Below are 23721 nucleotides of genomic sequence, written 5' to 3'. Positions count from 1 at the left end.
AGAATGGTGACTGTATTGGTAAAATACTGAAATACGCTTCTTATGCACAAAATATTTCACATTTGGGAATTTATGTGCCCAAGATGGGAATTAGAAGCAGTTACAGAATCAAACTCCTCAGCTCCTCCAGAGTATCTGACTTCTCTACCCAGGCAATGATCTAAGGGCTGCCTCATGGAAAAAAGGTTTCTAAGCTCACTTTATTTCATATTCTTTCTTCTATAAAACTAATAAGCCTGGAAGAAATGTTAGCTATCTGAAATGCAGAGACCACATTACTAGGTACCAGCTTATTACTACCAACTCATCTCATAATTAATGTCTTTGATCTGTTAATCTCTTCCTTCAAACGTATTTAAATAACACAAACTAATTATTTTGATTTTTAAAAACAGAAAATTAATCAACTCTATAGAAAAAAATAACCTAATGATTAAATTCTATATTACTCTAAATTTCCTGCCACTTGATTATATGCTGATACACATGTGCATATTTTCATTTGCAATCAGTGATAGTGTTTTGAGTTGAATTTTTTCTTTTTATCTTGATACATTGAAATGTGCATAAAATGCAGTCTTGGTACTTGTCATTTTGAATTACGGCTTTATTATAATAAGCCAGATTGTTTGCTAAAATTGAGACAATTTTCAGTGCTGCCAAAAGTATGAATATATTGGATTCCCCATAATCGTGTAAAACATTTAGCTCTTGTTATTCATTTTTGCTACTTTAACAGGCATTTCACCACTCTTCTAAAGCAAACTTATTAATATCATTACTTAAGTATAGACATATGTGTCTTCTAGCAAAATTAATTTTAGGAAAAAGGCAGTTTGACCACTGAGGAGTGCAACTATGGAGAACAAAAAGCAGAAGAAATTCATCCACATCTTTGAAATACAAATGTATTTGAACTAAAATTACAGTTTCCTGTTAGGTTTTACTGCACACCTATTTTAAAACTGCATGTCCATCAAACTTCTCGGAGTTTGGACTTTGTATTCACTGTTTATTGAGTGAAATACTGAGTGTGTTATTAAACTGGCATGTGGTATGAGGAGTCATTCTCTCTCCCTCAATACTTATGCCTTCTCCTATCTCCCGTCACCAAAGTCTGAGCTGTTTAGCCTTGATTGTTACTAATTTAATAGTCACTGAAGGCACTGAATAACTTCTAACAATGATACAGCAGCTCAGATTTGTAGAGTAGTTTGTAGTATGTGAGAACAGGCATGTTACAAAAACTAAAAACTGCCCCATGTTGCACTGGTCAGGCAATGAAGGTAGTTTTCACTCAAACGTGGCTTATAATGTAAAATTCTCGTAGCAATAGGGAAAGGCAAGACAAAGTGCATTAAGCAGAACCTCATTTGTTCATTTAGTCATTCACTTTTTTCAGTAGCTTCTATCTCCACAGCAGTCTGGTATGTGTAGTGGGGAGGAGAGAGACGGGCTCTGCTGCCAAGTGGTTACTGTGTGTGAAACGTATGGAGATGCTGACACAAATACTACATGCCACACGGACTCTGATGAGTGCCACAAGAGCAATGACAACAAAGGGCTAAGGGATGCAGAAAAAAGGACAGGTTATTTCTCCCTGTGAAGTTGAAAGAGAAAACTTCCAACTTGACCTTAAAGGATGGTAGGACTTGAAAAGACACATGAGAACAGCATGAGCAAAGAACACAGACAAAAGAAGGGCAAGACAGATGTAAAGGAGTCAGACATCCACAGTTAGACAGATGTAAAGGAGCATTAATGGGCTGGGGGGTGGGAGGTGAAAAATGCTGCGAGGAAGGTTAAGGCCAGATCATGGGAGGCCATGGATGTCCCAAAGGCTACACACTGAGTCAGCCAACCAAGGGGAATCCATGTAGTGGCAATGGTAACTATGCTTTTGGAAAACTCCAGAAGAGGGTAGGATGGACTGAGGAAGTGGGGATGGCATCAGAGACTAGCATGACTACCGTGGCACAGATGAGAGGGAGTTAGGGCTTGAACAGGGTGAGGAAGGAAGAGGGGAGAGAGCTCAGGCTTGTGGAGTCATGGAATTTAATAACTAATAGTATACATGTTATACTTACTAAGCACTTGAATAAAATTTAGGAAAAAAATTACAAAATCAGCTTTCTGTAGAAAGTTTAGAATTTTTTCCCTATTGATCTAATTTCTATAGTTGAAAATAAAAATTTCTATGTAGAAATACTTTTTGTGATAGGCCCTTATTCTCAAATGCTAGCTTAAAGAAAACTTACTCTAAAGAAAATCATTTTCATCAGTTATTTTTTATGAGACTATGTTCAAATTTGAAATTAAGGAGATGAAAATGTCATTTCTGTTTTTTCAACATAAAACTTACTTCCCAAATGCCAATGTTGTCAAGTGGCCCTCTGCAGAGAATGCAGCCTTCTCTCAAGTGCTTTGTATTTTAAATCAGAAGTGATGTGCTCCCACTTATTTGGAGAGATGAAATTGATGTTCTGAGTCACTGCCAGACATTTGCAACTAAATCAACAGCAACAGCTGCTCTGGATTTCAAATTACTCAAGCAAATACAGAACACAGTGTGAGCTCTGGGTAATGACTTGGGAGAGAGGAAATGAGGAAGATGGGAAGGGATGTATAATCTAAAGGCCACATTTTTTGGTGAGGTATTCCCACGTACGATTCCCAGTCTAAGAGTAGGTAGCTGGCATACAAAGAGCGTGCACTTCAATAGAAACAGAACAACTAAGTGAGAGGATGTTTAAGTATACACACACACACACACACACACACACACACTCTCTCTCTCTCTCTCTCTGTCTGTTTCTCACACGCTCTCTCTCTAAATGTAGAACCATCTGTCAATGACTCTGGGCCTTACCTGAAAAATCAAGTGCACACACGCCTCTCTGATGTTGGCCTTTCAATAGTGACAAACATTTTAGAGTTTGTGTGTCCCACACATGAATAGCAGCATCTCTTCCAACCTTAAATAAGAGGATGAGTGTTATTAACTACTAATAAGTTACACTAACAATGATTTTGTTACTTAGAGTCAAACACTGCTCAGAAACCAAGATAAACCCATTTGGAGACTAGGAGGAGCCTAGGAAATCATCTGGTACAACTCATTCATTTTTGAGATGAGGAAACTGTGACATTGTGTCTCTAGGAGGCTTGTCTTGGCCGTCAGGTGGAGTTCCAGCAGAGCCTAACCTGATGCTGGGCATTGAAGGCTAATTCAAATGTCCACTGTGCCTTGTTTTCGTCCATTACTTCTACCATTCCCTCTCCTGCCTTCTCAGTTTGACACAAGATTCTGCTTCTCAGTCCAGGAAGTCATCTGTACCTTGATGCTATCCAGAGTTATTTTACCCATTCTCAATTATGCTACCCACCAGAAGGAGGCCTCGTCCCCCCTTCTGCCCCTGGGAAATAACATTTTCATGGCATAACTATCTTTCATTAAGGTGGATTATCTTTGCAGGGATACAAGCTTCTAACACACTAATCCCCAACAATGAAGAAAATTGTAATAGTACAGTGGTTTTCTCACTTGTAATATGCAGTGGGGAGAAACCTGCTGGGTATGATAACTTTAACAGAAAAAATGGGAGATAAAGCTATAGGCATAACTGAGCAGCATCAGGCCACTCCTAGAGGTCTGTGGAGGCTCAGTCTCCTGCAGGTGGCTGCTGGAATACTGTTTGCCACTGGTATACCTTCCATCAAATACAGGATTGAGTGCAGTATCTCCTCAGGGGTTTATGTAAAAAACCAATGTCTGGCTTTTACTTTTAAAAAAAAGGGCTATTAAATACACATGAATCAAGCACCGTCTGTTTATAAGACAAACAAAAAAATAAGGGTAAGTGAAAAAGCAAAGCAATGATAAATTACTTGTAAAACCTAACAACATCAGCTAACACAACAGGTCTCTAATTTTCAGTTGGAGGGCCAGCAAATTCATGTATAAACCAATGGCAGGCCCTTACCCTTCAGAGTATTAGAACCCTTTTAAAAACAGTTTAAAAGCTATAGATCCCTTTTCCCCCAAAATACCGCTTTTTAGGGGTTGACTCCCCTCATGCTCTCATTTTCTTTCATGGATTTCATGAACCCCAGGTTTTGAACTCTGTTCAAAGGCTTTACCATCTGCATGTCAAGTTTCAGGAAAAAGGGTTTGTTTCATGTTAACCTGACATTATACCAAGAATTTCTTCTAAGAATTTGCCACTTAGGTAGTCAATATCAGTTAAGTATTATCTGCAATTAAATGCTCATGATAAAAGAAACTGAACAAAAATATAATCTATACATTTGAGGAAAAGAAAAAACTAAAAATACTTTTGACAATATTACTCTTTAGCCAGCAAGGTAATACATCCAAGTTAAACAGTCTTTGTTTAATAAATTAACTATTACTTTTCTCTTTCCACCCCCAAATGATTGTAAAGGGTCCCTGTTTATAGCAGCTTTTTCAATTACAGACTCAATCTAAGGTTTAGGCATTTCAAAAAAAGTTCAGAAAAAATTCAAAGTGTTTTTATAAGGTTAAAATATAAATTAGTCAAAATTCTGATGGTTTTAAGTCTTACAAAAATAATTATACTCTAGATGTTATAGTATTTTTAAATGGTTCATTCTATATATGTGTGTGTGTGTGTGTGTGTGTGTGTATTTTTTTTTTTTTTTTTTTTTTTTTTGAGACAGAGTCTTGCTCTGTCACCAGGCTGGAGTGCAGTGGTACGATCTTGGCTCAAGTGCAACCTCCGCCCAGCCCCCCAGGTTAAAGTGATTTTTCTGCTTCAGTCTCCCTAGTAGCTGGGAGTACAGGTGTATGCCATCATACCCAGCTAATTTTTGTATTTTCAGTAGAGACAGGGTTTCACCATGTTGGCCAGGCTGGTCTCAAACTCCTGACCTCCTGATCTGCCTGCCTCAGCCTCCCAAAGTCTTGGGATTATAGGAATGAGCCACTGCGCCCAGCTAATATTTATTGAGTACCTAGGATATACTAAGTCCTGGGCACACAGTGAGGAAATATAAAAAGCTACTCCTTGACAAAACTTGCACTATTTTAGTTTTAGCTGGTCCTATTCATGTATCTCATCATTCCAGGAAAAGAACTCCTCAGAGGTCTCCCAGTAGCGCTAGAACGCTTTGATTCTGCCATCATCATGGAATGATCCAATGTTCACTCAACCTCCACCTTCCTATCTCATGTTTATTTCTACCAAGTATTTCTTGAATTTCTAATATGTAAACTGGTTTAAAAATTCTCTTTTTGGCTAGGCCCCAGTTTTACAGGCGATACGTACCTGCCCAGTGGCCACATAGTCCTTGACTGGATGGATGGTCAGGCTGAGAATGTCATCATCGTGCCCCAGGTACAGCCTCTGGGAGTGCTGCTGCCGGTTATACACGACAGCAACTGCAGCAATGTGGTAGACTACTTCTCCAGCTTGTGTGTAGAACAGATTGTTTCTACAGTCGTAGCCTCTATAACTAAAGCACAGGTCCGAGAAATGCACAGTGGTTGAACAAACAGCAAACACATGGAGCAGAAGCTGTCAGACGCAAGGCTAACGTATGGGCGTGAACACGTACAAGTGGAACCCCAGGTGTCACATAGGACAGCAATGTTTAAATGAGGATATGTGGCTGTCTGAGGCCATGAGATGACTCAAAGAGGCACATGGGCACTGACCATTGTAACAGAAGCTGTTCCCAAATCCTCAGCTATTGTGTGCACCTTTTCTTAAAAATGATCATCTGAGAACACATCTGTGATGAGGTTCATGTATTCCCTTCCCAATCTCCCTCTCATAAACATCTTACTCCCACTGTAGAAAGCCTTTCCTCTCCTACATCTGAAATCCTACTACGGTGTATTATTCTGGAGCATAGACCCTTTCAGGGACACCAAAACAAAGGAAGAATTCAAAATACAAGCAAGGATGTCCAAAGAAAACAACTCTAATGACTGGCTAAGAAATCCTGCAAATCAAGGGATTTCCAATTCTTTGCTTTCAACAAAATTGTACAGAGACTTAATGGAATTATCAGCTGGAAGATCATCATTTTGTGATATATCAAAATCAAATATGACTTTTTTGGCCTATCATAGGAGTTTGAAGAATTGAGTAAAATCACTATGATAAAATGGCCTCCACTCTTACCTACTTTAAAGAGAATAAACTTTCTTAGTGCTTACATCTATAAAAAAAATGCAAACTGGGAATAGACTCAATACTTAATTTTACTACATTCTAACAATAAGTAATATACATGCACCAATTTTGCAATTGAAAACCAATCCACTGTATTAAAATAATTTCCAATAAAAGTTTTCTGTGCTTAATAATTGTATGTCACAATTAGTAATATATTTATGTTGATTTAGTCAATTTTTACTAATGATTATAATTCAATCAAAGAAATGGTTAATGGAGCAGCACTATCTAATAGAAAAATAACACGATCCTAAGTAATTAAAAATTTGTTAGTTGCCACATTAGAAAAAAATGAAACGAAATTTATTTGAGTAACATTTTTAAATCCAGCACATATCTAAGACATTACTATGTCAACATGTAATCAATATAAAAGCTTCTAAGATATTTTATATTCCTCTTTTCATAGTAAGTCTTCAAAATTGGTGTGCATTTTACACACACAGCACATCTTTTCTCAAAATAGCTGTATTTTAAGTGCTCGGTGGCCATGCGTGTGGCTAGTGGATACTGTATCGGGCTGAGGTAGAGTCTTAAGATCCCAGAAAATAATTTTTTTTTTCTTGCAGAGGGTATGATATAGTGACAAAGAACTCTCAAGCATAAAAACATTATGTTAGGGTAAAATTTTATGGAAAAATTAGAATGGAGATAGGAGCTTAAGTAGAAATATGAATGATGTAAAATATCCTCATGTTACAGAAGGATTTGTTCATGTATTTTTTTTCGCCTTTTGAGAGAGAGTCTCCCTCTGTTACCCAGGCTGGAGTGTACTGGCAAGATCGTGGCTCACTGTAGCCTAGACCTTCCCCTCTCAGGCGATTCCCTGACCTCAGCCTCCCAGGTAGCTGGGACTAGAGGTGCATGTCACTACATCTGGCTAGGTTTTGTAGAGATGAGACTTTACCATGTTGCCCAGGCTGGTCTAGAGCTCCTGGGCTCAAGTGATCCACCTGCCTCGGCCTCCCAAAGTGCTGGGATTACAGGGGTAAGCTGCTGTGTTTTGCCACACATATTTTTTAAGTTGATAATAGTGAGAATCAAATATTTAGGCATTTAGTTTCCTTTGCATCCACTTAAAGGACTGATGTATTCATAATACAGATATAGTCTCCTCAATCATTTAAAGTTACACTAAAAAGTTTTAGTTGTCTACTTAAAATATGCAAGGGTGAATATAATTTTACAAAATTCAAAGTTATTTTGGGCACATGTGCAAAAAATATTTGAAGAAAATGCTGTCCTATGGTGGTGCCAGCGAACAGAGCAGGGGATTAGAGGAAAGGAGAAAGAGGAAGTGAAGATGGTGATGAGAAAAAAATACAGCAGCAATGAGCAGCAGTTTTGATGTCATGGAATCACATGGAGTCTGAGAAATCTAGAGACAATCACATTGTGATGGCCACAGAACATCAACGAGAAAACTGGACTGAGAGTCATACTTTAAAAAGCAACCACAGGTACAAGTACACATTGCAGAAAAGAGGTAGCCTGAAGGAGGATGACACTGAGGAGAGGGGACCCCTTAAGCCTGGTGCTAACGCTGGTGACAGCCAGGCAGAGAGAGAGGAACACGCACGGGCGCCCATGACAGACCACCCACCCGTGTATGAATTGGAGTTTCAAGCTGTCCTCGGGAGCCTTTTCTCGTTTGACGAAGGGCACTACGTGGTTTTTCTCTTTACTTTGTTGCTTTAGCTGAGGTAGATCTTCTTTGTAAACCTTAAAGTACAACAGAAACATCTGGGTGAGGTGCCTTTCATCAGGTTCCACAAACATCAGTATCTTGGCATTCTTATAAAATCTTTAATTGCTTCAGTACAATGTTTTGGAAAACATAAGACATAAGACTGAATATTACTTTTTCTTAATGAACAAAACTAATATGAAATATTTTTATTTTTTTTTTTTTATTTTTTTTTATTTTTTTTTTTTATTGCATTTTAGGTTTTGGGGTACATGTGAAAAACATGCAAAGTTGTTGCATAGGTGCATTCATGGCAGTGTGATTTGCTGCCTCCCTCCCCCTCACCCATATCTGGCATTTCTCCCCATGCTATCCCTCCCCAACTCCCCTCCCCGCTGTCCCCCCCACTCCCCCACAACAGACCCCCGTGTACAGTGCTCCCCTCCCTGTGTCCATGTGTTCTCCTTGTTCAACACCCACCTATGAGTGTGAACATGTGGTGTTTGGTTTTGTGTTCTTGTGTCAGTTTGCTGAGAATGATGGTTTCCAGGTTCATCCATGTCCCTACAAAGGACGCAAACTCCTCATTTTTAATGGCTGCATAATATTCCATGGTGTATATGTGCCACATTTTTCCTGTCCAGTCTATCATCGATGGGCATTTGGGCTGGTTCCAGGTCTTTGCTATTGTAAACTGTGCTGCAATGAACATTCGTGTGCATGTGTCCTTATAGTAGAACGATTTATAATCCTTTGGATATATGCCCAGTAATGGGATTGCTGGGTCAAATGGAATTTCTATTTCTAGGTCCTTGAGGAATCGCCACACTGTTTTCCACAGTGGTTGAACTAATTTACACTCCCACCAACAGTGTAAAAGTGTTCCTATTTCTCCACATCCTCTCCAGCATCTATTTTCTCCAGATTTTTTAATGATCGCCATTCTAACTGGTGTGAGATGGTATCTCAATGTAGTTTTGATTTGCATTTCTCTAATGACCAGTGATGATGAGCATTTTTTCATATGTTTGTTGGCCTCTTGTATGTCTTCTTTTGTAAAGTATCTGTTCATATCCTTCGCCCATTTTTGAATGGGCTTGTTTGTTTTTTTCTTGTAAATCTTTTTTAGCTCGTTGTAAATTCTGGATATCAGCCCTTTGTCAGATGGGTAGGCTGCAAAAATTTTTTCCCATTCTGTTGGTTGCCGATTCACTCTATTGACTGTTTCTTTTGCCGTGCAGAAGCTGTGGAGTTTGATTAGGTCCCATTTGTCTATTTTGGCTTTTGTTGCCAATGCTTTTGGTGTTTTGGTCATAAAGTCCTTGCCTACGCCTATGTCCTGAATGGTTTTGCCTAGGTTTCCTTCTAGTGTTTTTATGGTGTTAGGCCTTATGTTTAAGTCTTTAATCCATCTGGAGTCAATTTTAGTGTAAGGTGTCAGGAAGGGGTCGAGTTTCTGCTTTCTGCATATGGTTAGCCAGTTTTCCCAACACCACTTATTGAACAGGGAATCCTTTCCCCATTGCTTGTTTTTATCAGGTTTGTCAAAGATCGGGTGGTTGTAGATATGTTGTGTCGCCTCCGATGCCTCTGTTCTGTTCCATTGGTCTATATCTCTGTTTTGGTACCAGTACCATGCTGTTTTGATTACCGTAGCCTTGTAGTAGAGTTTGAAGTCCGGTAGTGTGATGCCTCCTGCTTTGTTCTTTTTGCTTAGAATTGACTTGGCTATGCGGGCTCTCTTTTGGTTCCATATAAAGTTTAAGGTGGTTTTTTCCAGTTCTGTGAAGAAGGTCATTGGTAGCTTGATGGGGATAGCGTTGAATCTGTAAATTACTTTGGGCAGTATGGCCATTTTCACGATATTAATTCTTCCTAACCATGAACATGGAATGTTTCTCCATCTGTTTGTGTCCTCTCTTATTTCGTTGAGCAGTGGTTTGTAGTTCTCCTTGAAGAGGTCCTTTACATTCCTTGTTAGTTGTATTCCTAGGTATTTTATTCTCTTTGTAGCAATTGTGAATGGCAGTTCGTTCTTGATTTGGCTCTCTTTAAGTCTATTATTGGTGTATAGGAATGCTTGTGATTTTTGCACATTGATTTTGTATCCTGAGACTTTGCTGAAGTTGCTTATCAGTTTCAGGAGATTTTGGGCTGAGATGATAGGGTCTTCTAGATATACAATCATGTCATCTGCAAATAGAGACAATTTGACTTCCTCCTTTCCTAATTGAATACCCTTTATTTCTTTTTCTTGTCTGATTGCTCTGGCTAGAACTTCCAGTACTATATTGAACAGGAGTGGTGAGAGAGGGCATCCTTGTCTAGTGCCCGATTTCAAAGGGAATGCTTCCAGTTTTTGCCCATTCAGTATGATATTGGCTGTTGGTTTGTCATAAATAGCTTTTATTATTTTGAGGTACGTTCCGTCGATACCTAGTTTATTGAGAGTTTTTAGCATAAAGGGCTGTTGAATTTTGTCGAAGGCCTTCTCTGCATCAATTGAGATAATCATGTGGTTTTTGTCTTTGGTTCTGTTTATGTGGTGAATTACATTTATAGACTTGCGTATATTGAACCAGCCTTGCATCCCCGGGATGAATCCTACTTGATCATGGTGGATAAGCTTTTTGATGTGCTGTTGCAATCGGCTTGCCAGTATTTTATTGAAGATTTTTGCATCTATGTTCATCATGGATATTGGCCTGTAATTTTCTTTTCTTGTTGAGTCTCTGCCGGGTTTTGGTATTAGGATGATGTTGGTCTCATAAAATGATTTGGGAAGGATTCCCTCTTTTTGGATTATTTGAAATAGTTTCAGTAGGAATGGTATCAGTTCCTCTTTGTATGTCTGGTAGAATTCGGCTGTGAACCCATCTGGACCTGGGCTTTTTTTGGGTGGTAGGCTCTTTATTGCTGCCTCGACTTCAGACCTTGTTATTGGTCTATTCAGGGTTTCGACTTCTTCCTGGTTTAGGCTTGGGAGGAGGCAACTGTCCAGGAATTTATCCATTTCTTCCAGGTTTTCTAGTTTATGTGCATAGAGTTGTTTGTAATAATCTCTGATGATGGTTTGAATTTCTCTGGCATCTGTGGTGATATCCCCTTTATCATTTTTTACTGCATCTATTTGGTTATTCTCTCTTTTCTTTTTTATTAGTCTGGCTAGTGGTCTGTCTATTTTGTTGATCTTTTCAAAAAACCAGCTCCTGGATTTACTGATTTTTTGAAGGGTTTTTCGTGTCTCTATCTCCTTCAATTCTGCTTTGATCTTAGTTATTTCTTGTCTTCTGCTAGGTTTTGAATTTTTTTGATCTTGCTCCTCTAGCTCTTTCAATTTTGACGATAGAGTGTCAATTTTAGATCTCTCCTTTCTTCTCATGTGGGCACCTATTGCTATATATTTTCCTCTAGAGACTGCTTTAAATGTGTCCCAGAGATTCTGGTATGTGGTGTCTTCGTTCTCGTTGGTTTCAAAGAACATCTTTATTTCTGCCTTCATTTCAGTGTTTATCCAGTCAACATTCAGGAGAAAGTTGTTCAATTTCCATGAGGCTGTGCGGTTCTGGGTTGGCTTCTGAATTCTGAGTTCTAACTTGATTGCACTGTGGTCTGAGAGACTGTTTGTTATGGTTTCCGTTCTTTTGCATTTGCTGAGGAGTGATTTACTTCCAATTATGTGGTCAATTTTAGAGTAGGTGTGATGTGGTGCTGAGAAGAATGTATATTCTGTGGATTTGGGGTAGAGAGTTCTGCAAATGTCTATTAGGTTTGCTTGGTCCAGGTCTGAGTTCAAATCCTGGATATCCTTGTTAATTTTCTGTCTTGTTGATCTGTCTAATATTGACAATGGGGTGTTGAAGTCTCCCACTATTATTGTGTGGGAGTCAAGGTCTCTTTGTAAGTCTTTAAGAACTTGCCTTATGTATCTGGGTGCTCCTGTATTGGGTGCATATATATTTAGGATCGTTAGCTCTTCTTGTTGCATTGATCCTTTTACCATTATGTAATGTCCTTCTTTGTCTCTTTTGATCTTTGTTGCTTTAAAGTCTATTTTATCAGAGATGAGAATTGCAACTCCTGCTTTTTTTTGTTCTCCATTTGCTTGGTAAATCTTCCTCCATCCCTTTATTTTGAGCCTTTGTGTATCCTTGCTTGTGAGGTGGGTTTCCTGGATACAGCACACTGATGGGTTTTGGCTTTTTATCCAATTTGCCAATCTGTGTCTTTTGATTGGGGCATTTAGTCCGTTTACATTTAGGGTTAATATTGTTATGTGTGAATTTGATCCTGTCATTTTGATGCTAGCTGGCTGTTTTTCCCATTGGTTGATGCAGATTCTTCATTGTGTTGATGTTCTTTACCATTTCGTGCATTTTTGGAGTGGCTGGTACTGGTTGTTTTTTTCTATGTGTAGTGCCTCCTTCAGGAGCTCTTGTAAAGCTGGTCTGGTGGTGATGAAATCTCTGAGTGCTTGCTTGTTCTCAAAGGATTTTATTTTTCCTTCACTTATGAAGCTTAGTTTGGCTGGATATGAAATTCTGGGTTGAAAGTTCTTTTCTTTAAGGATGTTGAATATCGGCCCCCACTCCCTTCTGGCCTGTAGGGTTTCTGCTGAGAGATCTGCTGTAAGTCTGATGGGCTTCCCTTTGTGGGTAACCCGACCTTTCTCTCTGGCTGCCCTTAGTATTTTCTCCTTCATTTCAACCCTGGCGAATCTGACGATTATGTGCCTTGGGGTTGCTCTTCTAGAGGAATATCTTTGTGGTGTTCTCTGTATTTCCTGGACTTGAATATTGGCCTGCCTTGCTAGGTTGGGGAAGTTTTCCTGGATAATATCCTGAAGAGTATTTTCCAGCTTGGATGCATTCTCTTCGTCACATTCAGGTACACCTATCAAACGTAGATTAGGTCTTTTCACATAGTCCCATATTTCTTGTTGACTCTGTTCATTCCTTTTTACCCTGTTTTCTCTAATCTTGCCTTCTCGTTTTATTTCATTGAGTTGATCTTCGACCTCTGATATCCTTTCTTCTGCTTGGTCAATTCGGCTGTTGAAACTTGTGCATGCTTCACGAAGTTCTCGTGTTGTGTTTTTCAGCTCCATCAATTCGCTCATATTCCTCTCTAAGTTGTCCATTCTCGTTAACATTTCGTCAAGTCTTTTTTCAAGGTTCTTAGTTTCTTTGCATTGGGTTAGAACATGTTCTTTTAGCTCACGGAAGTTTCTTATTATCCACTTTCGGAAAGCTGATTCTGTCATTTCATCACGCTCATTCTCCATCCAGTCTTGTTCCCTTGCTGGTGAGGAGTTGTGCTCCCTTGTAGGAGGAGAGGTGTTCTGGTTTTGGGTGTTTTCATCCTTTTTGCGCTGGTTTCTTCCCATCTTTGTGGATTTATCCACCTATCGACTTTGTAGTTGCTGTCTTTCTGATTTTGGTAATTTTAAGTCTGTAGTAGCTGAACTCATAAACCCCCTTTTCTTCCCCCTAGGTGGTCTGTCCCAGGGATTTAGGGCGTTATGATTTTCCGCTGTTGCAATGGTTTTCCCTGCCCACAAGGTGGCAGCCTAGTCACACTCAGCCTGCAGAGGCTTCGTTGAGCTGCTGTGGGCAAATTGTCCTGGGAACTGCAGGGTGTTTCCCGGTGGGTGACGCCCCTCCTCCACAGAGCTGGACCGTCCCGTGTTCAGCCGTGTTTCCGGAGGCGTCCTCTTTGCCCAGGAAACTCTTGGGTTGAGTCCCTGCCTCAGCTCCCCTTGCTTGCCCAGAGGGGATCCGGTCTCGCTCACTCTGCACAAGGGGCCGCTGCTCCCTGCCTCGGGTGCAGGCAGAGCAGCCGCGCCAGTCCAACCAACGGCGCTGGCAACCCGTGGACCTTCGCCACCTGTGAATCTCCTGGTCTGTGGGCAGTAAAAATCCACTGCCCTGTGAGCCGCTGCATCAGTCAAAGCAGCGGCTCTGAGATTCGTGGCGCGCCCTTTCCCGGGAGTGTCCTGGCTTGAATCCCTGCTTCAGCTCCCCTTGCTGGCTCAGAGGTGATTCAGTCTCTCTCGCTCTGTACGTGGATCCGCCGCCCCCCACCTCAGGGCGTAGGCCGAGCGGCGCGCCGCTCCGCTCAAACCAGCGGCGCTGGTGACCCGTGTGGCTCTTCCTCCTGTTAATCCCCTGGTCTGTGGTCAGTAAAAATCTGTCTGGAAATGCGGCGTCCACTCACCCTCTGTGCCTTCTTTCGGAGCTGCGATCCCGACTTCCTCCTAATCGGCCATCTTGAAAACCTCCCCATGAAATATTTTTAAATAATTGGGATTTTAAAATAATCTGTCTTGATTTGTTACTGTTTTCTTAACATCTAAAATATATATTAGTAATTTTTAAAGGAAATTAAGTATCAGTAAAATATAAATAAAATATTTTATTTCTTCTAAGGCCAGAAATCTCTTGCTGATTCTGAGATTTGAAAAATGTGGACCTCAGGAGTCATTACAATTTTCTCCTAAAATCCCTCTTTGGAATTACATTCCCCTCATAACTTCATGCATCATAACAGATCTGAGATATAGAGCAAAGATCAATCTTGGTCTAACTTGGGACCTAAAATGTGCTGCAGATTGTACCATTTAAATGTACATAAAACTCAATCTATTTTTTACTGTGTATTTATGCTTTACTACCAAGAAATGTCCATTTAACATGTGGAAAATGAAATCCAATCTAGTAAAAATTTCTCAACTTCATTAAGTTTTTACCTGATAAAACTATTTTTAAAAATCATAAAATATAAGGTCCCTGTTTAGGATCTGATCAAAAATCATTTTTAAAAAGTCAGAAGAAATCTCACTACTGTTTTGTCTACTACAGATGCAATTAAGTAAGCTTCTAGAATCTAAAGATAATCATTCATCTGAATTCATGATGCTTTCATCAGCTCACCAATGATTTACTTTAGAGAAATGAATTCCAGTCTTGGTATTTCCACTGTTTAAACAGGTCTCATAACCTCTGTGGGCCTCAAATTCTCATCTGTAAAACTGAGTCTAAAAATCCCTGTTCAGGAATATTGGGAATGTAACTCACATACTGGTGAAAGCATTGGAAAGTGAAACATGAGGGAGAATATACAGGTTGAGTATTCCTTATCTGAAATGTTTAAGATCAGAAGTGTTTCAGATTTCAGGTTTTTTCAGATCTTGGAATATTTGCATTATTCTTACTGGTAGAGCATTCCAAATCCAAACCAAAATACAAACTGCTCCAATGTACATTTCCTTTGAGCATCATACTGGTACTTAGGAAGTTTTAAATTTTGGAGAATTCAGATTTGGGATATTCAACCTGTTTAAGTTGTAGGCATGAATTTTAAGTCTACCTTTTCATTCTTTTATTTATTTTTCTTAGAGACAGGATCTTGCTCTGTCACCCGGATTGGAGTACAGTGGTATGATCATGGCTCACTGTAGCCTCAAACTCCTGGGCTCAGGCAATCCTCCCACCTCAGCTTCCTGAGCAGTTGGGATTATAAGCACATGCCCAGCTGTTTTTTTGTTTTGTTTTGTTTTGTTTTGTTTTGTAGATACAGAGACTATGTTAACTAGGCTGGTTTCAAACTCCTAGCCTCAAGTGACCCTCCCACCTCATTCTCCCAAAGCATCAGGATTACAGGAATTAGCCACTGGGCCTGGTCCCTTTTCATTCTTCTACTAGCATCATTTTATTAAACAAATACTTCCCAATTAAAGATTTCTTTTCCTAAATTTTATGTTCATTCTGTTTAAATTTTATTGTCTCCTGATACCAGAGTATAATATTGTTTAGTGTTTGCATAATACTTCCACATTAATAATTTCCTTTCAGGCAAGATCGAGTACATTCAGGGTTGTATGGCCACAGACAATAATCTCTCTTGAAGTTCTTTTTAGGAGTCGTATTGCATAATACAATGTGTCAATAAACAGTCAAGCTGATTTAGTCATGGGGTTGACCCAAAACCATTAGACTGTCTTGGTACGAATCCAATTTTCCAAACCCTGAACAATGAGTGATGATTATGGGCTGAAAAATATTGCAATTTAGTGCTTATATAAAGGCAAACCAAGTAGCTCATTGAATGTGCACTTTGGAGAGAAGCCTAGATAAGCAATGCTATCCTAATACTACAAGCAAAATGGACCTGGGCAAGATAATCAACTTCTCTCAATACATGGTAGCTGCCATAGGCCTATATCCTAAATCTCCACTGGCAACACTGATGGTTGATGTATCTGAAATTTGAAGTTCTATTCATTCCACATTCATGTACAGAATCTGCTTCACATACCTTTGGTAAGTGACAAGGAAGAAAAAGAGAACCCCCATGGTTACTGCCATAACAAGATGGTATGTGTTCAGGCCCCTCTGAGGGACTGCTTTAACACTCACTGTTTAGTGCTAAAATGATATGTCAACTTCCAAAGCAAATTGAAGGCAACTGACCAATTTTTCTACTAGAGGTAATTTCTGACTGCAGAGATTAATACACATTTGAGATTTTACTTTAAATGGATAATTACTTTAATTAAATGGATAATGGTTGCAGTAAGTTAATAGAAAAACTGGGCTAACATGCTCACATGCAAATCACCATGCCTCCAGCATATCCACCTTTGTGAGGAAAACACATGCTTTCATAATCTGCTAAGAAAGTGGAAAAAAAAACCTACGGCTTCCTTGCACATTTTTCTTCAAAAAAATATTTTCAGTTTCAGGTGCTAGGGAGGCAAAAAGCCCAAATACCTGGGGTTGAGTTTTGAAACTTTGCAATTATGTTCCACTGAAATAAATTTTAACGGTGTGACTGGGTAAACACTTTGGCTTTATCCTGCACTTCAAGGCACAAAGTAGACTATTTTTCTTGTTTTTGCCTTAATTCTTTTTGTCTAAGTACCAGTCATTTTTAGTGCAATGTCCAAATCCAATGAGATCCCGTTCTGGGGTTACAAATTTTCATTGCTCCCCGCTTACTGACCTGGCGATCATAATTGATTTGAGTTTCTTGCTCAATATCAGAGTCCAATTCGGGCACATCAGATAAATCTGAATCAGATTCTTCACTGTAGGAATCAGTTCCACCTTCTGCAGAGAAACAACCCATTAGAAACAACAAAAATCCTGAGACTCTGAGCAGCTGAAATTACCTAAAATATTTTTCCTTTTATGCCAGCAAAGTAAATAAAAACTAACTATACCATAGTTTTCATTTAATATATATTGTGAAAACATCTTTCTTTCATCTTTTGGTTTAGTTCAGCCCACGCTTCACTCCTTTCAGAAACATTAACAGACTAGGGAAACTTCCTTTTCCACATTACTCACCAGGCAGACGAAACCCATTTACACTTTTTTTGAGACAGGGTCTGTCTCCCAGGCTGGAGTGCAGTGGCACAATCTCAGCTCACTATAACCTCTGCCTCCGAGGCTCAAGCAATCCTCCCACCTCAGCCTCCTGGCAGCTGGGACTATAGGTGCATACCACCATGCCCAGCTATTTTTTTTAATTTTATTTGTAGGAACAGGGTTTTGCCATGCTTCCCAGGTTGGTCATTTACACATTTCTATTAGATAGTAGAAACCTGGGTTTTCAGCTTTGCTTTGTAAAATGAGCAGGTTTTATAAATGGAAAGGCTGGGGCAAAAATAAATGCAACCATTTACTTCAATACAGACCCTCTTTAGCCTTTTAACATGCCCACTGAGTGTTGCTAATTGTCGTGGTCCAAACCACTGCAGAACTCTTCCCAACATTTATTCATATAGTCTTTCATTTTATCACCTGCTCATCCCTGCTGACATCAGACTGGATATAAATGAAAAGACACATGTATATATGTCCATTGAATGGGAACACATAGGCCCCAGCCATGAACCATTCCTTGAGCCCCATTCTGAAGGCCACTTCCATTTCAAAGGTTACCCTGTCCCCCTGCAGCCTGACTGAGCAGACCCTCTGCCTGTTACAATTGTCCTAAGGAAGTTGAAATGTATTCTCTCCTGTTATCCCCAAAGGTTAATTCTTCACATAAACCTTAGACCTTCAATATGCACTTGGGAAATCTGCTGATGGTTTTATAGAGGTTTCCTTAAACCTCTATAGAGTTTAAGGTGTGATGATTCTCTTTCCACTTACTATTTTCAATACTCTGCCTTTAACTTAAGATAATTTGATGAAGATGTTTCTTGGGTGCATCTTTGTGGATTCACCTTACTTGGTGTCCTTTGCACTTCCTAGATTTGGCTTATTTTTTTTCCTAGGCATGGGAATTTTTCTGCCGTTATTTCTTTGAACAGGTTTTCTGCCCATCTCTCTCTTCTCTTTTTGGCATGTTGGTAACATGTAAGTTGTTGGACCACTGTAAGTCTCTAAACTATCTTAACTCTTTTTCGTTTCTCAGATTGGATGATTTCCAGTAACCCGTCTTTAAGCTCACTGTTCCTTTCTTCTGCCTAATCTAGTCTGCTGTTGAACCTCTCTATTGAATTTTGCAGTTCAGTTACAGTACTCTTCAGAGAAAGTTTTTTGTTGTTGTTTTTGGTTTTTTGAGACGGAGTCATGTTCCATCACCCAGACTGGAGTGCGGTGGCACAATCTTGGCTCACTTCAAACTCTGCCCCCGGGTTCAAACAATTCTCCTGCCTCAGCCTTCTTTGTAGTTGGGATTACAGATGTGCGCCACCACACTCGCTAATTTTTGTATTTAGTAGAGACGGGGTTTCACCATGTTGGCCAGGCTGGTGTTCAAACTCCTGACCTCAAGTAATCCACCTGCCTAGGCCTCCCAAAGTGCTGAGATTACAGTCATGAGCCACTGCACCCAGCCCATTTTCAGAGAAAATATTTTAAAAGTACCAAAATTTATTGGGTACTTTTTAAAAACACTTTCTATCTCTGAAGTTCTCAATTTGTTCTAGTATTGCTCTCTTAACCTCATTGAGGGTTTTCATGACTATTATTTGGAATTCCCTGTTGGGTAAATCACATCTCTCTACTTAACTGGGGTTGCTTTCTGAGAGATCTTGTTCTTTTATTGGGAATTTCATTTCTTCATTGTCATTGACACTCTGTGTTGGTTTCTGTACGTTAGATTAAACAAAAAAAAAAAGCTCCTTCTCCTTATCTTGTCAGAGTGGCCTTGTATAGAAGAAGGATCTCACCTATCTGACTGGCCAATGGTTTTAAGGTGCCTCTCAAATCTGTGTGTTTGTCCAGACTACTGTTTTGGTGGCCCTAGAGCTTAAAATGTGCCATGTCCTGTTGGTACCACAAGACTGTAAAGGTAGATGACATTAGACTCCCTTGATGTAGTGGAAGGGTTGGGGTATGGGCTCTGTGTTTCAATTCCTTCTGTCCTCACAGTGAAGCTGAGCACAGCCATTTACTGCTTACTTTTTCTGCACTAAGCCAAGTAGGGAATCTGTGGCAAATGCCTGTACTCACATTTAGGCTGTACCCTCTGATCCTGGGTAGTCAGCTCGTGAAGTGGCCCAATGTACCTCTGCTTCTTCAATTTCTGTGGTCTAAGTCCACTCAGGAATGCAAAGCCCCATCAATTTCCAGAGCTAGGTAATTGAGGAGACAGTCCCGTGGGTAAGAGCTATATAAGGTTTGGCACTTGGTATATGGCCAAACTTTTTCCAGGAAGTACAGGTAGGCTCAGATTTATCACTGGAGTGAGCCAGAGCAAAGGCTCATGAAGTGCTGAGCTCAGGCTGCTGGAAGGCTGTTGTATGTTTGCCCTGTTAGCTCCCTGATGCAAGTCATTAGATGGCAGGCCATCAAAACGCCATTAGAAGTGTGTGCTATAAAAATGGGAGTTGCACATTCCCAACTTTTTTCTGCACTGCTCAAAGGGGATGTAGCTCCTGGAAGTATTTGTAAACCCATTTAAGACCACCTCTTTGTTCTGTGATAGAGAAAGACAAGAATATTCCTAGTCCCTTCTGCTCCCAGAGCAAAAAGCTTTAGGATGGAGCCCTCTGGGAGGTAGCTGTGAAAGTTGGGCATTCAATGCATGGCATAAACTCCACCTGGGAAGAAACGAGGAGGTGCACTCTTAGAGTCCTTCTCATCACTGCTTCTAAGGAAGAAGCTCCTGGAAGTGCCTCCAGGTCCATATAAAACTTCCACTTTTCTCTATGAACTAGACAGACACTCATATACTTTGTCCCCTCTGCTCCCAGAAGTGGGAGGTTTAGGATGCAGTTCCTTGAGTGGAAGCTATAGAAGTTGGGGAGCTCAATGTGTGGACAAACTCCTTCCAAAGGATTTTTTTTTTTTTTTTTTGAGACAGAGTCTCACTCTGTCACCAGGCTGGAGTGCAGTGGCATCATCACAGCTCACTGCAACCTCCACCTCCCTGGTTCAAGCGGTTCTCCTGCCTCAGCCTCCCTAGTAGCTGGGACTACAGGTCCATGCCACCACGCCCAACTAATTTTTGTATTTTGAATAGAGATGGGGTTTCACCATGTTGGCCAGGATGGTCTCGATTTCCCGATCTCGTGATCCACCTGCCTCGGCCTCCCCAAGTGCTGGGATTACAGGTATGAGCTATCACGCCTGACCTCCAAAGGATATTATTAGACCTGAATTATCACTGGGATGAGTGATGAGAGGAGACTCCAAGGTAGCAGTCTGTTTCTCATGCTGCCAGCTGGGCTAATGTGTGTCTGCCCCTCTAACTCCCTGCTGCATATTAGTTAGAAGCCAAGCTGCCAAGTAGCCTCTGGAAGTGTGTCATAAACCCCTTCTAGGGAGAAACTGGGCTGCATTTTTTGAGCCCCTTCTCAGAACTGCTTCCAGGGGATGAAGCCCCTGGAAGGCCTGCACACTTGTATCAAACTGAGGCTTCTTTCCCGTGGTTTAGAGACTCCCAAATGCCTAATGTCCTCCACTCCCAGAGCTGGTGAAAGAAGAGTCAATCCATGGGGAACCTAGAGTTAGGGCACTATGTGTGAGGTCCAAACTCTTCTCTCCGCAGGGAGAAGTTGGGTGGTAAGGATTCCTGTCCTGATTTCATGAAGCAGTGCTCAGGGCCAGGTTCCTGCCAGAGTGTGCCTCAGCTTTTCCTACCTACCCGACGTGGATGTTATTTCAGTTGCCTGGTGGGTAGGAGTTTCTCAACTTGTATGACTGTCTCTTGGAGGGAAATGACCTGCGAATCAATGTTTTATTTGGTGTCCATGAGTGGAGGGAATGTCAGGAGCTTCCTAGTCTGACATTGCTGATGTCACATTGCTCATGTCACACTGCATTTGGTATAGCAATATCCTTTGAAGAAAATTATCCAACTAGCCCATATTTAAATTTTTTTCTTTTCTTAAAATTTTAGGACTACAAAAATCAATTTTCCAAAATTGCTTAAACTCCTTACCTATAGAATACATGTTAGGTCATTCTTTGAAATGCTTATTTAAAAATAAAATGATGTTAAGAAATTATTGCTGGATTTACCTTGGGGTGCGGTTTCCAGCATGCCGTTGCTGACACCTTCTGGAATAAACCTCCACTGGAAAACCGAGTGATCAGCCCCTCCTGTGCTCAGCACCCACTGAAAGTCATGGGACCAGCGGACATTTGTGACATGTGCAGAATGGCCCACGTACTTTCTAAATCTGGCTCCTGAAAGAATATTTTTTGAGAGAATTAGTTATGAAAAAAGAAGCGTTCATTAGTTTAAAAAACCCCCACTCCTATTCATGTTGAAGAGTAAAATCTTTAAATATATCCAAAAATGATGTTCAATTTTACATATAACATATAAGCAAATGCTCCAAAAGATATATCAATTATTCCAATATGCAATAAGCCAAAAATAGGTCTTAAAATGTAAGCCCTGTGGGCTTACATTTTAACAGGTTCAGAACACATCTGAACCTGTTCCATATGCTGCCTATTGCTTCACTGATTCTGAAAATAAATGATAGAGAATGAACATCTTACACATTCTTATTTAAATGCAAGATAAAACAGGCAATCCTTTGCAACAGGGAAACAGAAAGTAATTCTATGGAAATACAATTGTTTGGAGTCACGCAGACCTAGCGTTTGGAGAATCATTTCCTCCCCCTTAAACTGGTTTCTTTACCTAGTGAACACTAACCCCAAGGTACTGAGTGCAATAGAAAAAGCTACTTGAAGTGATATTTGTGGGTGAACTACAGTAGTAAGTCCTTCAGCATATGCTTAGTACACAGCAGCATCCAGGCACTCAAGTAATAAGCAGGGTCCATCTTACATGGAGGCCTAGAACCCCAAAGTCCATGGGAGATTTCAGGAGGTCAAACACCGCCCCCCCATCCTCTCTTCAAAAACGTTTCTATTTCTTACAGTTTCTCTAAATGAAATCTCTTTTATTAGGGTAGGGGGAGGCCATCTGTTCGACTATTACATGTGTAAATTTCAAATGTCCACTGGAGACGCAATGATTTATAAGAAGGTGAAAATTACTACTGCATGCCATGCTCACACATTTTTTGAGAGCATGCTCTGACCAGATAAGCCCCATTATATCAGGGGTTCCAGGAAAAATTAGGGGAATTCTGCTGCAGAAGGGAAAGGAAGCATGGGATCTCAAAAGCAAACTTGCCTATGTCGAAGAGTTACCTAAATCAGTTTCAGTAAAAAAGTCAAACTGGCTCCAACTAAGGTCAGTTGGAAATGTTGACAATTGAGTAATTGGGGAGCAAGGTATACTCTTCCCATCTCTCTTGACATCTTAAAGTGTTGGCCTATTCTTTGCTTCCTTGACCTTTATACCTTCCTCACAGATCAATTTGCCTATTTCTTCGTAGTGGTTTAAAAACAGGTCCACAAATTATCTGACACAAAATGAACAGAATATGGCAAAAGTGAAGGTGACATCTAAGAGGAGGTGATAAAAGGTCCTGCAGAGTCTTCCTTGCTCTGTTTCTTGGATCTCTATATGCCATGTCACAAGCACACTCGAGCAATCTATGGAGAGGCTCACTTAGCAGGAACTGAGGCCTCCTGCCAACAGCCACGTGAGTGAGCCATCTTGGAAGTGAATCCTCTGGTCTCAGTTTAACCTTCACATGACCACAACCTCACGAGAGGTTGCTATTCCTCAAACACGCTAGGCATTCTCTGCCTTTGCTGTTTCCGCTGTTTGAAGTGCTCTTTCCCTAGATATCTGAATGGCTGGATCCTTCATTCTTCTTCAGGTTCCAAGTCAAATGAAACCATAACAGCAAGTTTCTCTTTGACCAATTTATTTAGAACAGCAACACTACGCTGCCCAACTCCAGCATTCTCTACTCCCACTGTTTGCTTTATTTTTCATCATAGCACTTCTCACAATCAGTTATGTTTATATGTTCTTGTATATTAACTGTGGACCTTCAGTAGAACAAAAGCAGCTCCACGAGGGCAGGGATTGTGCTTGTTTTCCTCTTTGGCATATCTCCATCACCTATAACAGCATTTAACAAACACTTAATGAATAAATGAAGGCCACACCTGTCTCTCAGAAGGCTTTCCTTGGGACACTGAATGACTTCACCAGATACCTCTTTGTCCTCTGCACCACAAGGAGGGCTCAGGCCTCAGCCCTCACCCCTTCTCTATCGACCTCCTCTCCCATGGCTTTAAAGTGTTGTCAGTGTGACTGCCACATGCTCATCTCCAGCCCTGAAGTCTTCCTGGAGCACTGACAGCTCTGTGCCATGTCTACCTGGATGCCCAATATGGGCCTCTAACTTAGAACAGGGAAAACAGACCCAGACATTCCCCTTGCCCTTATGTGCACTCCCAGAGACAAACA

At 40.4% G+C, this 23721-nt stretch overlaps 1 protein-coding gene across 1 annotated transcript in view; it reads right to left on the bottom strand.

The window, feature by feature from the left end:
• Positions 1-23721, bottom strand: part of EML6 (EMAP like 6) — a 253524-nt gene that overhangs the window by 90315 nt on the left and 139488 nt on the right. The window contains exons 11-15 of the mRNA XM_021672860.2: positions 21393-21560; positions 16915-17021; positions 7828-7946; positions 5310-5496; positions 2870-2975 (exon numbers count right to left, since the gene is read on the bottom strand). Of these exons, the coding sequence (XP_021528535.2) occupies positions 2870-2975; positions 5310-5496; positions 7828-7946; positions 16915-17021; positions 21393-21560 (687 nt within the window). The remainder of the gene's footprint in view (positions 1-2869; positions 2976-5309; positions 5497-7827; positions 7947-16914; positions 17022-21392; positions 21561-23721) is intronic.

The sequence above is a fragment of the Aotus nancymaae genome, unplaced genomic scaffold (genome assembly GCF_030222135.1).
Source record: "Aotus nancymaae isolate 86718 unplaced genomic scaffold, 86718_ANA_hifiasm-v0.15.2.pri h1tg000057l, whole genome shotgun sequence".
Classification (NCBI taxonomy): Eukaryota; Metazoa; Chordata; class Mammalia; order Primates; family Aotidae; genus Aotus; species Aotus nancymaae.
The sequence above is the reverse complement of the archived record's forward strand: the minus strand, read 5'-3'. Positions and strand labels throughout refer to the sequence as shown.